General features: G+C 44.3%; 1 protein-coding gene across 1 annotated transcript in view; it reads right to left on the bottom strand.

The window, feature by feature from the left end:
* The window catches only part of GAN (gigaxonin), a 41,052-nt gene extending 26,577 nt beyond the window's left edge, over nucleotides 1-14,475 (bottom strand). Inside the window, exons 1-2 of the mRNA XM_027684985.1 lie at nucleotides 14,265-14,475; nucleotides 715-829 (exon numbers count right to left, since the gene is read on the bottom strand). Of these exons, the coding sequence (XP_027540786.1) occupies nucleotides 715-829; nucleotides 14,265-14,431 (282 nt within the window). The 5' untranslated portion in view covers nucleotides 14,432-14,475. The remainder of the gene's footprint in view (nucleotides 1-714; nucleotides 830-14,264) is intronic.
* Nucleotides 14,476-17,229: the final 2,754 nt, after the last annotated feature.

Consider the following 17,229-nt stretch of genomic DNA (forward strand, 5'->3'; position numbering starts at 1 on the left):
CCTTTATAAATGAACACAGGGATGGAAAGGCATTTGCTTGGCAGAAGGTGTCGAGCAGAATTTTGCGCCCGAAGAAACCAACCATAAAATTGTTCATCTCATCTGGGAGCCTAAAATGAGTTTTGCTGCAATACATAAATAATGTTTTTAAAAATGCATGTCCAGAAAAGAATTTCAAGCCACATCTGCCTTTTCTTTTTCTGCTGAAAATTAAAACTCGTTCAGCAATGTCAGTCTGGTTCCAAATAAACTGGACACACCAACTTTAACTCCTGCTGAGGCTCCTGGCACACAGATCTGGAGGGGCACAGTGGCAGCAACAAGAGGCCAGACAGGTGGGCACGAGGGGCACTGAGGGAGGACACCTGATGTACTGTAATGGCCAGTGATGGGGTCTCAATCTCTACAGCTACCACCAAACCAGTTCTCTTTCACACCTGACACAGACTGCATGCCTTAAGGCAGGTTATTGAAAGCAGCCACCAATTTTAATACAAGCATTTGACATTGACTCTAAATTTTAAAGTTCTCCCTGGCTGCACGAGAAGAGCAGACACAACTGCAGAGCCTCTACTTCACATGCACAGCCCCACTTTGCAGAAGTTTCATCACAAAGCTTTAAACCTCAGCAGGTTTATCTTTCAGGACAGTGTTAAAACCCCAGTTATTTTGACAAACAGTCCAGCTGCTGTCTAGTTCTTTTTAATACCATACCTGCCCGCTGAAGATGTAATCTAGGATCTCTTTCATGATATCAACAGATATCCCTTCGAGTTCAATCTTGTACGTTGAGCCATCATCCTTTGGAGGATTGTAATTCAATTTTGTTCTAAGAGAAGAGACAAGAAAAAGAGAAAAGCTCAAAATCTGGGCATTGTGGCATTTGTTTCTGAAGAAACAAAGACTAGCTGTGGGTCACTTGAGCCAGAGCAGGGGTGTTAAAACCTTCCAATGTGATGTGAAAACTGTCCCTTGAATCAGCATGGAAAGGATGTAGGTCTGGTCTCTGATATTGTTCATCACATTTCCAAACTGAGCAAATACTTTAGGCTTGCAAACCACCCAGGGCATCAAAGAGCCAAAGTATTTTTTATCCCAGCTCATTCATCACAAGCATTCAAAAACTTCACTCAGACCTTCCAACAGAACAGCAGCTCTGCTGACAGATGAAAGACAAGAATTTGCTTTGCTAAAGGTGGGGAAAAAAACCCAAAACAAAAGAAAAACCCCCAAACATTTTACCAAGAAAGAAATAATTAGAGTGAGCAGATGCGATCAGAATATTCACTGGCAGCACAAATATTTGGACTACATTACCATTTTGTGTAGTTTATGATGTTATCAGCCTAATGCTATGCCTGGCTGTAACCAAGCCATGTGCTCATAGTTGCAGGAAACAGCCCATGTGCTGCTCAGCAGAGCTTTAAATATTCATCTGCATCAGTGGACACCTCACTTGTGAGCAATTCCTTTAAAAATACCAGGAGCACTGTGATGTGCCTTTGAATAGCAAGGAGAGGGACTGGGGGAAAAGATGGGGAACTAATAATAACAACACAGCAGACACTTTGCTTTCCATCAGCTGTTTGTGCAAACACTTTTTCCAGGAAAGATAACTTGAAGAGTTCAAAAGTGAGCAGCATCCACCAGTCTGGTGCAAACAGCCACAAGAGCTAATAAAAGATCATTCTGAATGTCTCTTCTCCACACTTTAGGCAATGAAGAATACATTATACAAAGACCAGAAAACTTGTTTCATTACCTCTGTGTATATTTATATATCTACATCTAAATCCCAGCACACAAAAGCCTTAAAAGCATTTTTACATTCATTTGAATATATTCTTAGATAGAATTAGTTTCTTAATGTGAAAAGCTGTGGCTTTGCTAAGCTGGAAGTGACCAGTTTGTCACAGTGTTCTGCTATCCATGCTCACACTAATACATAAATAGGACTTAGCTCAGGGCAGATTCTGCTTTACTTACTCATATCAGAACAAATTAGTTTCTCACAAAATAAGCTACAACTCACATCAAATAAAACCTTGGTCTGTAAGGAGCTATTTTTAAGTGTGAATAAGGATGGTAATTTTAGCCCTTTACTTAATCATGTCTGTGGTCTTGCCTTCACATCCCTCTCCTACACTGCAGACAGCAGTGCTCGGCTCCTCTCAGTGTTTGTAGGGCACAAGTTACAATACAAATAACAACAACAACATGGTATGGATTAGGAAATTGTTTATTTCCTAACACTTGGAAAGAGATTAGGAAAATTAGGTGACTCCCACTAAAGCACATGCTGCAATAGCAGACACCGATTTACAACTTGTCAGTTGAAAATTTCTAACCCAAATGTACATCTCCAGCAACATGAACAACGTGAACCTCAGCTCGAGCCATCCTTGCCCATGTGGAATGTGCACTTTTCCTGCCTACAAACTTCAAAGAAATTACAGAGCATATAACACAGGTTAAAAGGGCTTTTATACTCCAACACAGAGCAAAAGGCTTCTTCACACACGTTTTCAAATCTATTCAAACTACCTCAATTTTACTACTACTACCACCTCCATTTACACTCAAGTTTTAGGTTTCCTGGTTTGTAACAAAAGCTGTATCTTGTTTCCTGGGATTAAACTGTTTTTTCTTTTCATTTAACATAAAATATATCAAGGTTTGCAGCACGTGGCTTCTTTCAGCAGAAAAGAGAGGCAGTTGGATGGCACCTGGATCTCATATGTGTCAGGTGAGTAGCTGGTATGGTCAAACACAGAGCAGTATCTACCCAGAACCTGGACAGTCCAACACACCGTGGGGCTTAAAACCCAAGGTATATAATAAACATGTTGATGCCAGCATTAATAAGGAGATTAGGGAAAGGACTAGTGCTGTTTATCTAACTTTCATCTTAGCATCACCTGCACACACCCAAGCTAAATCACCTCATTGCGTGGACTTTACACTGACGCTTCCTGGTAACAAGAAAGTGTTGTTCAGAGTTTTTGGGTCTTATCAGGCTAGTTGTTCTAATTAATGTGTATTTTTTCAGGCATCAACAGTTGGTAATCTGAAAAGAAAGGGCTCAGCCCCTGATGCAGGCCAAAACATAAAGCCAAAGCAGGAAAATAAACTTGAAAACAAATCAAACGATTTCAGCTACAGACACTCGTATGGAGGCAAACATTCACCTTATGCAAATGTTCAGACTAAGTTTTGCTCCTATCATGTGTCATGGGAAGCAATAGTTATCCATCTGTCACATGACTTTAATTTGTTGGTTAATAAGCTACAAGGTTATTTATTTTGGTACAAATATTTCTGAGCTATGACATGGGAGCCATTCCCAAAGGCAGCTGGAGGTGCTCCTTGTCATTCACGTCACGCACTGCAGGACAGCTACTGCCTGTTGGGAAGAGGGGAGGGAAAACATGATGCAAGGGCATATTATAACCAGGTTTGGGGCTGGAAAAAGGTAAGAAAGAAAATTGTGAGTCTAATGGAAAGAAAGCTGAATGAGGAGAGAAGAGTAGGAGGTATGAATTGGAGGGCAAGGAGCTCTGTCTCCTCTTGCATCACCCAGCACCAGCTGTGACCTGCACCCACATCTCACCAGCAAACTGAGGCCTGGGCACCCCTGTCATAACACAGACAGAACAAGAACATGTTTGCTCCCAGTTCAGAAAGACAGTGGGCACATGGAGAAACATTTAACCCTGGTCCTCTATCAAATTCCACTTTAGAAAATAAGTTACTAGATATGCTTAAGCAGAGGCTTCCCAATCTGTCAGCATCCTGGGAGGAGGATGCTTGCTTTCCACCACACTCTTCCTCAGGGTGATTTACTCAGCCTCTGATTTGTGAGGCTGAAAGCTGGAAGTGGCAATCAGCAACCCAAGGTGCAGAGATGGGCCCAGCTGCAGCCCAGCTGCTTCTGACACATGCATGTGACAGCTGCCTCCTGTGGACAACATTCCTAATTACTTTAAAAGCACTCCGAGCTGCCAAACCACAGCAGAAGAGGCTGCCTCGGTCTTCCTTAATTCAGATGGAAGACCAGAACATCAAGATTTAGAAGGAAATAACCCCCCCAGCCAACCAGAAAACCCTTGAGCTGGGAGTGGAGCACAACTGAAACACACACAGAGCTGGGGGAAATAAAACATGGCAACTTCTCCATCCTGTTCTATCAAGTAATTTAATTTTGAACAGCTTGACTCCAAACATGCTTTAAACCAATATTTTCCATTTTTTAATTAAGATCATCACCATAAGCTGAAATTGCTTCCAGTAACATAAACAGTGTTCTATAAATGTTCAACATCCACCCCAAACTCTTGTACCTCCTCAGGAAAACTGCTTGGCACACATAACACCTTGGGCAAGTGGCATCAGAACAACTGGGTTGATGTTGTGTTTTGATGTTGTCTGTGTGACAAATTTAGAATGTGCTGTTCCACATCACTTAAGGGATACAATCCTAATGAGTCATCTCAAATGACACTACATAAGGCAGAACGAGGAAAAAAATTCCAGTACCTCTTCTGTACGTGTAAGCAATATAAACAAGGTGAATTCTCAAAATTAAAAGAGGGCTTAAGGACAGATGCTGATATTGCCAGAGTGACAATTCACATCTAATTGCATAAAACGAATTCAAACAGTAATAAAACCCCCCACAAAACAAACAAAAAGCAAACCAACAGGTAAATTAAGACTGTCCACAGTTCTTGTTAAAATTCAGATGGCTCTTCCAACTTACTGTCATTTTAAAAGAGCAAAACAAAGAAAAACACAATCATCCTTTCGACCTCATAGCCAAATCCCTGTGACAGACAGTGGGACAGTTAAGATGAATGACAAGCACATTGAAAAAAGAGTCCATGTGTCTGAAAACTTGATTTTCTTACATTTTACAGATGAAATTTTACAGGAGGGGAATAATAATTTTTAAAAAAATAATTTTTAAAAATCCAGCCAGACCAAACAGCAAACAAAATGAAAATTCAAACAAAGAACTCAAAGCTGCCACCAATTGCGCTTGTTTTCCTGAGTCAGACATAATTCTCTGGGAATATTTTTATCTTTAAAATCTCTGCCTTATTTGTGAACTGTTAAGAAAAGGTAACTGGTGTGTTTTTACAATGGTGGTATAAGTTATAAAGAGAACAACAGCACAACCCTTGGAACGCTTTAATCTTAGAGCGCTGGTATTTTGGTACTTAAACAGGTAAAGCAAACACCTGTCTGCAAAGACTGTGCCTGTGAGAGTGCTCCAGACCACAGCCACCTCAAGCAGGTTTATATTTACAGTGAGCAGCAACCTAAAAATCTGGGAAACAAGAGACAGACGCTTTGGGTTTGATGCTTTGCGACACAAAACTTTTACCTGCTCTCACGTCATCGCGCCGCGAACGCAGTTCCCTGACCTACTTCCACAGCCAGAGCAGGGTGTCAGGAACCAGACTGCAGGAGCCAAGGGAGACACTCGGCTTTTGGGAAGCAGCTGTCTTGCCAAATTAATGATTTTGCTCCAGATTAACCGTAAGGGCCAGTCTGCACAAGCCTTGCCAGTATTGCCACACCAACAAACCTCAATAGTGAAGCAGCAGAGCCGTCCTTCCAAACCAAAGAGTAATAAAATTGGGGTTGGATGATATATCCTTTACCTGCACCAGTGTTTTGGCCTTCTCTAGAGAGCATTAGCGTTCTAAAATGAAGCTGTACCTCCAACAAATGTTTCCAGCAAAGACATGCACCGAACCTAAAACACACTCACAAGGATGACTCAGTCCCCAAAGTGGCAAGTGAGTACTTGGAGATTTTGCATCAGTAAGGAGAAAACTTAAAAAATCTGCTTTTGATGCAAACAGAAGGTCAATTCAGTCTCCTCCTGGTCTGGGCTTCCTTATGTAGGTTTAAGTCTTTCAAGTATAAGCTTTCCATGTTAAATCTAATTAAGTCCCACTCAGGACTGACCATTTTAATGGTGAAGTTTTCCATTTCTCTGCCTTTCTCCTTGCAATATTTTCTCCCATGAAAGCTGGTCTCTCTACGTGCAAAAAACCCCCCTTAATAATCACACTATTAAACAGGTCAGACATAAAAACATGATGCAGCAGTTCACTCCACCCACTTGCCACCCTCCAAAAAGATATTTTACAACCAAATCAGAAGGTTTCCTTTGAGGTCGCACCCTGGCCTTTAGCACCACACATAAAAGCCAGTCTTCACCACACCCTGCAAAGGGTGCCAGCTCTCAGAGGATTTTGGCTCTGCCTCTTCTGTGTCTTTCCTATGTCTCTCTCCTTAAGATTATCTGTAACTGCAACATCACATCTCAAGGCAAAGTAATCCACCTAACAGCTCAGCACAAAAACCTGCAGAAGTTGCTTTGCTTGAAGAGAAACAAAAACCAGGAATAACCTAATTTTTTCATCTATTGGAAAGTTTAAGTCAGGCAAAAATGTGGCTTCCCCTTCTCTCCATAAGAAAGGGAACAAGGCAATTCCTTCAGCAGCAGCAGCAGCACAGGGGATATGTACAGGGCTCACAGGCTTTGCTCAGTGAAGAGCTTGTTTACCCTGAAAATCTGAAATTACTCTGATTACACTGAGCTCATCCAGAGTTAGATTGTAATCTAAATTGGAAATCTACCCTCAACCAGTGTGTCTTGCCTAAACATGTGAGTTAGCCCTAAGTAGACAGAACACACACCCGACAAACAGTGCCCAAGAACGGACCCTGGGAGCTTCTCAGCAGCACCAAGGACCTGCCTTTTCATTTCACTTTGAGTTTCTTTAGCCAAGCTGGAAAACAACCAAGCAACTGCACCAGCTGAGCTCACAAACAAGTCGAACACGAGCAACACAGATGAGCTGCTGGGCACCCATGGCTCATGTCACAGCACAAAGCACAGCTCAGGCTCACCTGTGCATGTGGTTGAGCAGAACTGGTTCAGCAGTGGCTGTTCATCTAAGATGTACCTTCCTGTGTTAGAAACACCTGCCACTGGATTTAAAAAGGTGGGTTTGAGGTTTTTTTTTTCCCTTCGTTTTTAAAAGGTGGGAAAAAAACATCTAATCCCTGTTCCTCTGTGGGCAGCAGGCTGGTTCACATGGATCACTCATCAGAGCCCCTCCTGAACTAAACCTGTATCACACTGATGGCATTTTTCTGCTCCACATGACACTCGAGTTCATTCACCAAACTAATGATTTCCAGCAGTGTTACATCTATTAGGCAAGACTTCCTTGGAATAGCAAAGGAAGACATTTCCGGAACACAGTTTTAAACCGAGAAATGAACAGTGTCTTACTTGAAAATACATCTTCTCTCAAATTAACTCTGCTTTTAAACTTGTTAAAAATGCTTTTTAGAAGAAACAAGTGCAGGACCATACCCATGCTGTTAAGCTTATAATTAAACATTTAAGAAATGCAATGTGTGTCTCTAATAACCCAAACATTCCTGTGACTTACTAATATAATTATTTGAAAGAACACCAATGAACCTGCTGAGAAAACTTGTATTAGCCAGGTTTTTATACCTCAGTCATCCTTACAGCACATGGGAGAAATTAGCACCACATCAGAGGAAGATTTCCATAATTGCTGATAAGTATGAAGTCGAATGGACAAAATTAGAGCATGAGTAGTATTGTGGGACAGCTGGAAGATGTTTGGAATCCAAATGAGGGAGGCACCTGAACTCTGGATATGCTGAGAGCTGGAAAACACAGATCTACAAGACTATCACAGAATGTGATGACACAGCCAAGAGGAAAAAGGACCCAGGATTTCACCAGCACAGGAGTCTCCCATGCAGAGTATGAACTGTGTCCATAAACAAGAGCTGCACTAGGCAGCCTGCATTGTTCAGGGGATGTAAACCAACACCCTGAGGACATAAACCAGCCACCAACCACATGGTATTAAGAAGATACTTCCTTGATAGGCAACAAGCAAGCTGCCCATAACAAAATAAATATTAAGCAGGGGAAAAGATAAAATACAGGAGACAAAGACAGGACTGGAGACTCCTCCGTGCACAGGTAACACTACGCTGGTACTCAGCACCAGGACAGAGAAAAAGCTCTGTACAATATATGGAATAAGAGCCTGAACAGAGTGTGAAGAAACAAATCCTTTCAAACCTTTGGTTATTTTTTGTTTTTGTCGGTCTACACCAGGAAGAAGTTCCTTTTGTAACTGCAGATGAGACCAAAACAAACAAAACAGGCTCGAAGAAAAAAGACCCACCAAGAAAAAAAAAATCAAAACGCAAATCAAGCAGTTCAGACTCATCAACTCCAGACGCATCGGCAACTTCAGAGCCATAAAAACACATTTTAAATCAAGCAAGGAAAAATACTAATAAAAAAAGGTTCTTTTAATAATAAAAGTTCTGCCAAACAAGGCAATTAATGCAGGTGTAAAGGCAAGCTACAGAGTATGAATTACCCAGACATCCCAAGCAGCTCCATCCTGCCACACCTTCTATCCCAACTCGCCTCTTACATCAGGCACACGGATACAAAGAAAGGACGAGAAATTTCATCTCAAGTTCTCCTGGGTAAACAAGGTGCTCTCATTCCCAGTTCTCCCTTTGCCTGACGTGTAGCAGCAGCCCCACTGTATTTTTTTTTTACTATTTGGGGCTGGGTAAGAGCCTTATGGCTTCCTCCCTTCAGGCCATCTTTAGGGGCTTGTTGGAGCAGGAATAAAATTAACAACTCCCCACTCAAGCCTGGTACAGTGACTTCTAAATCCCTTTTGAAACCATAAACTTTTAACACACCTTTATCACTGTTGCCCCTCAACTGCTTATCCAAACATAACACGTGTGTAGGCACTTCTGGCTTGTGCCAGGCAGAGTTTCTGGCCAAGGCAACTATTTTGATTTATTGCCCCTCAAAGTTACAGAGACTTTACAACTCAGTTATCACTAAAACATAATAGGTAGCATTGCAGTTCAATTTTTTAAAAATCAAAACCAAACCAAAGCTATGCCTAATTTGAAAAACAGCTTTGAAAGTCTGGAAGCAAATTCTGGCTTGATCTGTTCCTGACTTCCTACTGCCAGGTCAAGCTGCAAAGCTCCCAGGAGACTGCCAGAAACAAACTTCTCTTAAGAAACCTTGAAGGCAACATGGCTTTAAAGCCCTCCTTGAGAGTGCAGTTACCACAACATTGCCCTGCACACCCAGTGAAGAGGGAACCAGCCCTGGCACAAGCACAGAGCGATTCAGCTAAACCAGGACTTGGGAGCACTGGGTCCTGACAATCAAACACCTCCCAGCTCCAGCTGCTGATTGTGTTCCTGACTTCAGTACTTGTCCCAAATTGAAACAAAGTTTTAAAACACCCCAAAACGTCTCTATGGATGTCAATAAAAACAAAACAGCTACCAGGAAATCGGCAGCAGAAGCTACTGGCATGCACTGGCTTCCAGCTGACCTTGCTCTATAATATTTATTGTTCAACAGGTGTAACAAGAACTGCCCTGTCCCACTTCTCACACCAGCACTCAAGGATGCTCCCAAACACACTCACACAGGGATGGTGTCTCAGCAGGATGCCTTCAGGACAATTCCAAATGCTCCAAGTGCCAGCACACAGAGGAAAGGGCAGGAGTTCAGTGATGGGGGCACATCCCACCACATCTCCATGGAAATCTATTTTGGCATTGGCAAAGAGGTTATGATTTTGAGGCTGTGCAGAGTCTCACAAGGCCTGCAATGTTTTAGAGGTGTCAGAAGGTTGAACAGCACAAGTGAGAAGATGCAAATGCTGTAGGGTTATTTCTGACCATAATCCATTTACAATTTACAGTTATTTACAAGTGCATGGAAAATAACGTGAACTTAACCTTGCATTTACATTCTCCTTTAGCTACATTATGCTCATCTCGAAAAAGATGAAAATATGATTACTGGTCCATTACTGAGTTCAAAAAGCCTTGGGGAACAGTATAGAACACAAACAGCCATCTGTAATCTGTTCACGCAGATGCGTGAAAATCAAAGACAAAACTCGCTGAGGTAACAAAAACGTCCTAATTTAATTTCTAACAGAGCAGCACAATCCCTGCTTAACTAAGTTTGTCTAAGAATATGAGCTTAAATATCCTCTTTGTTCAGGTAGCTCCCACATGCTCCCCGTGATCCAGGCAGGCAGACAGTAAGCGAGCAAAATATTAAGAGTTGCAAGTTTCAGCTGGCCAGGAACGAGTCATGCCAGACAGTGACAGATCTGTTGGGATGGGAACATCTGCTGCTACTGCTGAGGATACCAGGAATACTTGGACCAAGTCTATCCTATAAAAGGTTGGCGGATATGTGCTACAACTTAGGCCAAACTTACTAGTGCGAGCATGGTTTGTTCTGGTAAAAGCCCTCTTACGCCACTGCAATTTACACCGGGCTCTCAAACTAAATAAATTAAGCCAAGGCAATAGAACTGGATCTACATTAGGGCAAGTGCCAGGACAAAGAGTGCTACAAAAGAAGTGCAGGCTTCTGGCTGACTTGTTCCAGAAGAGAAAACCAAGAGCTAACCTGGCTCCAGTTTAACTCCTCTGGGATGCACTTTGAGCCAAACCACGCTTTGTCCTATGGCACTTTCCTCCCGAGGAACCCTGCTTTTCTCAGGCTCAGGAACATACCACAAGATGTTAGAGATATGCAGGAAGACTTCTGTGTTTTGCAAATGACAGGATTTGCTCCAGGGGCACAGTGAGGGATTAGATAAACCTGTATACATAAGGCAGTTCTGTAGGAATTCACACAACCACCCCAGACCTTACTGCCCTTGGAGGGCTAAGAGCCACTTGGCATTAGGCAGCTGAGGCAAGACCTCAAGAATCAAACCACCACAAAAATTAAAAGTCTTACTGGTCCCACAGACTGAACATTTAAAAATTAAACAGGCATTTATTGTTTTTCTGTACTTGCAGAAGCCACCCTAAGGACCAGACAGGCAGATGGGACCCACGACACCAGCAACATTCCATGTGTTTCTGTGGTCCCTTCCCACTGAAGCTGCCATCTTTGAGCTGCATGGATAACCCAGTTGCCAAATAACTAGAGGGAAAACACATCACTGTAATTTACAAGTGTCCTACTCATAACCAGTCAGCCAAACAGCTTCCATGCAAAACTAAAAAACAGGTAACGCTCCTCTCTCTGTGGCTGCACAAATCCTTCAGCACACACAGACTCTGCTCACACCCAACCACCCCCTCACAAGGTCCATGCCTACTTATTTTCCTACTCACACCCTAAACTAAGCACTCATGCAAACCCTACAGTTTCTGAACTCGCCCACCAACTTGCCCACAGCCACAGCACATAATGACACAGCCAGACACTGAAAACACAACATCAACTCATACTTCCCACTGCTTCACTTACAAGTTTCATATAACCACTCACTTTTCTTCCAATTTTTACTTCTGAAATTAGTTAATGGATTTTTCTGAGCTTTGTATTGGAATTTTTCAAATGAGAGCAACCTGAATCAATTGGCATTTGGAGTCTGTAACAGCCTGTGGTACCAGAGCACGCTTTGGAATCTGCTACCCTTAAAATACAAGGGCAGGAAATTCTTGAGTCTCCTGCAATAACTCTTTATATAGAAACCTACACAGATTTCCTTTGCAAAACCAACACTCAAAATAAATGGGACTTGTATAGACTAGGTACAAGGTGGAGATTAATTTTATCTCAAAAAAAATCCACTGAAACATTACCCTTGTCTGGAAACATAATGCTCCAACATTGGCAACCTACCTGACCAATTCTACCCAATGTGAAGACCAGCTGGACTAAGAGAGAGATCCTGGAGTGATAAAAAGAAGAGAGACAGGCAGCAGGTAAAAATTAGGCTCTGCAAAGGTAGGTAATACAAATGTGTTCCTTAATGTGCCCTACAAGAACTAGGTCCGTGTATTTTTGGTTCTTTACATCTTGAAAGCCCGAGGAGAAGACATGAGTTAGCTTTAAAAAAAAACACAAACCACCCCACACTTAATCATATTTATATATTAATGCATGTAACCTACTTTCACACATAGTTAATGAGTTCCTTCATGGGATTTGAACCTGAAGAATTCTGAGTTTAAAAAAACCACGACTCTAATGACTACAAGTTTTGTTGCTAATGTAGTTGTGTCTGGCCCTCTTATTCCTCACACACAATTAACTCGTGTTTCCCCAGTACATTTTCCAGAGATCAACAAAATGCAACACTTTAAGACGAAATTCTGTGAAGAGCTACTTCCCCACAGAATAATTTACAAAAACTTTTCATTAAGCATTTTTTTTTCACAGTTAAAAAAAAAAAAAAGCACATTTCCTGTAAATTCATCCTGCTGTAACAGTAGAACAGCAGATTTCCCAAGGACACGACCTCTTACCACCTACAGCAGCTTTTCTGAAACTTAATGTCAGGCATATGGTCATCTAAAACATGATGGCCAACAACCTAAAAAGCATTCAGGTCTTTTGAAGAGTATTCAATCAATGGTTCATTTCAATTTCACATCTTTGATTTCCCTTCCACTACAGTCTTCCAAACCTGTTTCTCAAAACAAGCACTGGCAAAAAATTATTGTTAGTACACAGGCTCCACTATTTCTTTTCTTGCAAATTCTTGCTGATCTTCCTTCTCTGTGAATTTTATTTTATTTTATATCTCAATTCTGCCAGCTCAGTTGATGCAGAGAACTGTTTCATTAAGTCTGTCCACAGTCAGCACCATTTAGAAGTTATTTGCCAGCTTCCTATTCTAGTTTATTTTTGTATTTGTGAACGTTGAAGTTGTACTACGATGGTCACCTAAAATACCACACTGCCTAGAAGCAGATGATAATATGACACTGCAGAAAGTTGCTTTTTTTTTTGGAGAGTAGCATACAGAATCCCCATCCTCACCTAGGGCAAAAATGCAGATTTTATGACAACTTCACAGGAAGCAGCACCTGGAAGAAATGCCCAACCATTACAAATAGTCTGCTAAAGATTTATGATAATCCTGTGTTTAACTGGTACTGAAGGTCTGCTCCTACTTTACACATGAAGACAAAATTTATGTCTTTATTACCTGCAAATGAGAGGACTTAAAAACAAAAACCCTTTGAAACTAACCACTCGTGCATTTTGTTTACCCTCTCTGACACGCAGATATGCATCATAAACATCTCATGGCAGGTATATTCTCTTTACCTGATGTGACTGGGCTTGTCAGCACTGAGCGTGACAGGGTTCAAACCGCTGTCAGTGGCTGCAGCAGGACTTCCCAGGATCTGGGTTTCCCTGCACACACAGCCCAGGAGCAGCTCAGAAATCAGAAACCATGACTGTGCTAATGCAGCTCGTCCTCCCCAGCACTCGCTGTCAAGTGGCACAGTTCTGACAGCACATGCTGGTGACTCCCGCTGCCAAGAGCTGCCAGCGATCCTGGCACGGCCGGGCTTTGTCCCTCTGGCAATTTCCGAGGGATGTTCTTGGATGGTGTAGGGGCAAAAGCGATGGGGAGACAGACCCGTTTCTTTGTTTTTTTTTAATTTAAAAGCCGATGTACTTCAGGACACATAACCACCACCTAGCACCCTGTCTTGCTAAAAGGCATTAAGGAGAAAAAAAAATGATGCTAAAGTGCTGACTCGGCCCAGCTCCTCACGGCATCCCCTGGGATGCTGCCCCTCGGACACCTCCCCGACCATCCGCACAGCTCGTTCTTTATGGGTCGCTTGTTCGCGCCAGGCACTTGGCAGCAATTCAGGTGCTGGGGGGGGGATTTTTTTCCCCGGTGGGTGACAGAGCCTCTGGGACCTGGAAAAAGCAGCGGTTCGATGCCGAGAACACGGCGGCTCCTGCGGAGGAGCCCGGCGGCACCGGCCTGAGGGAGGGAAGGAGGAAAGGAGGGAAGGAGCCGGCCCAGCTGCTGCTCCCACAGAAACACAGGATTGTTAGGGTTGGAAGGGACCTCTGGAGATCATCCCAGTCCAAGTCCGCTGCCCAGGCAGGGTCACCTGGAGCAGGAACGCGTCCAGGAGGGTTTGAATGTCCCCACAGGGGGACACCCCACGCCCTCCCGGGGCGCTCGGGCCAACTCCGGGCCGAGGCGCCGCAGGGTCCGCAGAGCCCCCGCCGGCCTTCCCGGGCTGCTCCGTCCTGCCCAGCCGCGGATCCCGCTCCTTATGTAACCCCGGCTCTGCCCCGCTCCGAGCGGCCGCCGGGGGCCGCGGGCCCGGCCCGGCCGTACCTGATGTAGGGGCTGGCGGCCGCCAGGATGTTCTTCTGCACTGGGATCTCCTCGCCCTCCAGCACCAGGTGCGCGTCGCAGAACCGCGTCTCCTCCCGGAACGAGCTGAGCGCCCGCAGCAGCCGCGCCGGGTGCTGCGGGTCCGACACGGCGCTCGGCCCCGACATGGTGCTGCTGCCGCCGCCGAGCCGGGCCGGGCCGGGCCGGCTCAGTCCCTGCCCTCACACCATGGCTGAGCGCCCGCCCGCCGCTGACATCATCCGCCGGCATCATCTCCCCGCGCCGCCCCGCGGGGGCGGCCCGGCCCGCCGGCCCCGGCACCTCCGCCCCTCCGCCGGGGCGGGGCAGGGACCCTGAGCTCTGCGCGGCCGCGAGGGTGTGGGTGTTATCCCTGAAAGTGTCTGTGTTGTCCCCTCTCGGCTTTGAAATGTGGCTAAAGGAGGTCCGGAGAAGGGCAGGGGAGCCGGTGAAGGGTCTGGAGCACAAGTCCAGTGAGGAGCGGCTGAGGGAGCTGGGGGGGCTCAGCCTGGAGGAAAGGAGGCTCGGGGGGACCTTGTCACTCCACAGCTCCCTGACAGGAGGGTAGGGCCGAGGGGGTCGGGCTCTGCTCCCAGGGAACAGGGGACAGGACAAGAGGACTCGGTCCTAAGCTGCGCCAGGGGAGGTTTAGCTTGGGCGTCAGGAGGAATTTTTTCACATAGAGGGTGATTAGACATTGGATTAGACGCCCTGCAGGTGTCTAGGGAAAGACTGGACGTGGCACTCAGTGCCATGGTCTAGTTGGCAGGGTGGTGTTCAGTCATAGGTTGGACTTGATGATTTCCGAGTTCTTTTCCAACCCAGTTGATTCTGTTATTCTGTAAAACTGGTCTTACATTTATTTATTTGTTCCCTTTTGCATGCTGGAGATGAACATGACTGGCATTAGCATGAGGAAAAGTAAGAGAATCAGATTTAAGTACAGCGAGACTCATTGCGATAGTGCCGCCTTCCACAGCTGCCCGCTGGAAACACGGCCTGTTCCAGCAAAGGAGATCTCCTTCAAGACTGTTCACATGCTAAATTTTAGGCTGTTGATTAACACACTTAATTGCACATTAAGAGATGACTTGATTCCATCTGCTTTCTTAACAGCATTCAGTATTTAAGCAGTGAAACTATTTGCACTGAGTGAAAGTGTTTCAAAAGCTGTGATCTCTAAAACACACACCCAGCCGGTGCTGCCAGGAGGGACCCAGCACAGCAGCTCACTTCATTCCGTGTGCTGCTGGGCACAGCTGGACTGGCATTTCTCAGGCTGTGGAACACCCAGATGGACATCACACTGTCCATTGCTCCACTGGGACAGTAACATTTTCAGAGGGCCTGATCTAGCAAAGCTGTGGTGGGTCACGTGCTTTTATTACTTGCATTTCTGTGAAATGTGACAAAATGTTATCCCTCCGTTCAGTTTGATGCTGTCTCCATTTTACCACTTGGAAAATGAATTAAGGTATCTGGAAGTGACCCCAAATGAATGCCTTCACAAAGGCAGCCTTGTTCTTCCCCAGCTAGACACAATGCTGGTTTGTTGTCCAGATGGAGGTTGCAGCTGGGACATCCACACGTGGAGATCCCGCAGTGCAAACCCTGCTCTCAGTGCCTGGGTGGGGAGTGGGCACAGCCCCCTTTGAGCCAGTGCTTACAGTGCTTACCTGAGCACCAGGCTCCAGGTTTGCTGTGCAGCTCTGAACAAGAGTTTTAGGAGCAGAGGATGTTTCATGGAGGCCTAAACTCATGCTAATGTGCATGAAACACCAGCAACTTTGCAACACTTATTGTTATACTACCCATTTACAGATATTAGAAGGCCACTTCTTCTGGCTTGGGTATAATTACCCAGGATGTCAAGTGTAGAATGAGGAGGAGCACAACAGATCCAGAGGACACATTCCCAGCTCTCTTTGAGGGTAATGAAGGCAGAGAGCATGCTGCACCTTGACTGCTTGTTATTAATACTGTGGTAATTGCATACCCAGGGGAACAGTGGTTTGAATTATTGCAAAAGCTGTCATTGAGTGGCCTGGTTATTTAAAAAGAAAAGACACTGGTGTGTTTCCGTGCCTCCTGTTACACAGGAAAACATTGTTGTATTTCTGGTTTTTGACTCGTCCTAGTAAACAGTGTTTCTGCTTCCTCCTGCTGCGTATGTGGGGCAACAGGACAAGGTGTAACAGATAATACCCACTTCTAGAGAACAAATTATTTATTATACCTTGTTATTTGTTCGATTTAATGAAAGTCGCGGTAAAAAAAAACAAAACCAAAACAACAACAAACCAAACCACTCTACCGAGGTCCACTTGTAACAGCTCTGAAGTAATGATATGATTCATACCCATGGCCTGATTCTATCACTCTAGTATATACTTTTTTCAGTTGAGATACCTACCCTTACTAGTTTTATTTGCAGTCACTCAATCTAGATTTGTTTTAAGTCATTCCAATAACTCCATGAGCTTTACTGGGCTAATTTATGGCTTAAATTGGTGCAAAAGAAGACTCAAACCTTTCTGCCCTTGAGATTTCATACAGTTTGTCAGCAGCAAACCAAATGACACTCATTAACACGTGCCATGTTGCCACATCAAAAAAACCCACAAGCCATGCAGCCACTTGGCAAAGCGTATCTACATTCCCCGTGCTGCTGTCAGCCTGGAAATGATATGGTGTGTTACCATATTCAGGGTAAATGTTTCATCAGATTAGTATTGCAACCACTAAAAACATTCTTGAACAAATTTGTGATTAGCCACGTGGTTTTATCCCTCTTGTCTCTGCTGCAGGAGGATACTGGGATTGGCAAATCCAGATTTACATCACTGTTTTTCCCTTCAGGTTGACTACAGAGTTGATGCTAATCAAGTCCTGTGTAATGCTGACCAAGGGAATATGGCCCATTTTGTTTAAAAAATCATACCCAAGA

This window comes from Neopelma chrysocephalum, unplaced genomic scaffold, assembly GCF_003984885.1.
Source record: "Neopelma chrysocephalum unplaced genomic scaffold, ASM398488v2 Primary Assembly neopelma1_68, whole genome shotgun sequence".
NCBI classification, from domain to species: domain Eukaryota; kingdom Metazoa; phylum Chordata; class Aves; order Passeriformes; family Pipridae; genus Neopelma; species Neopelma chrysocephalum.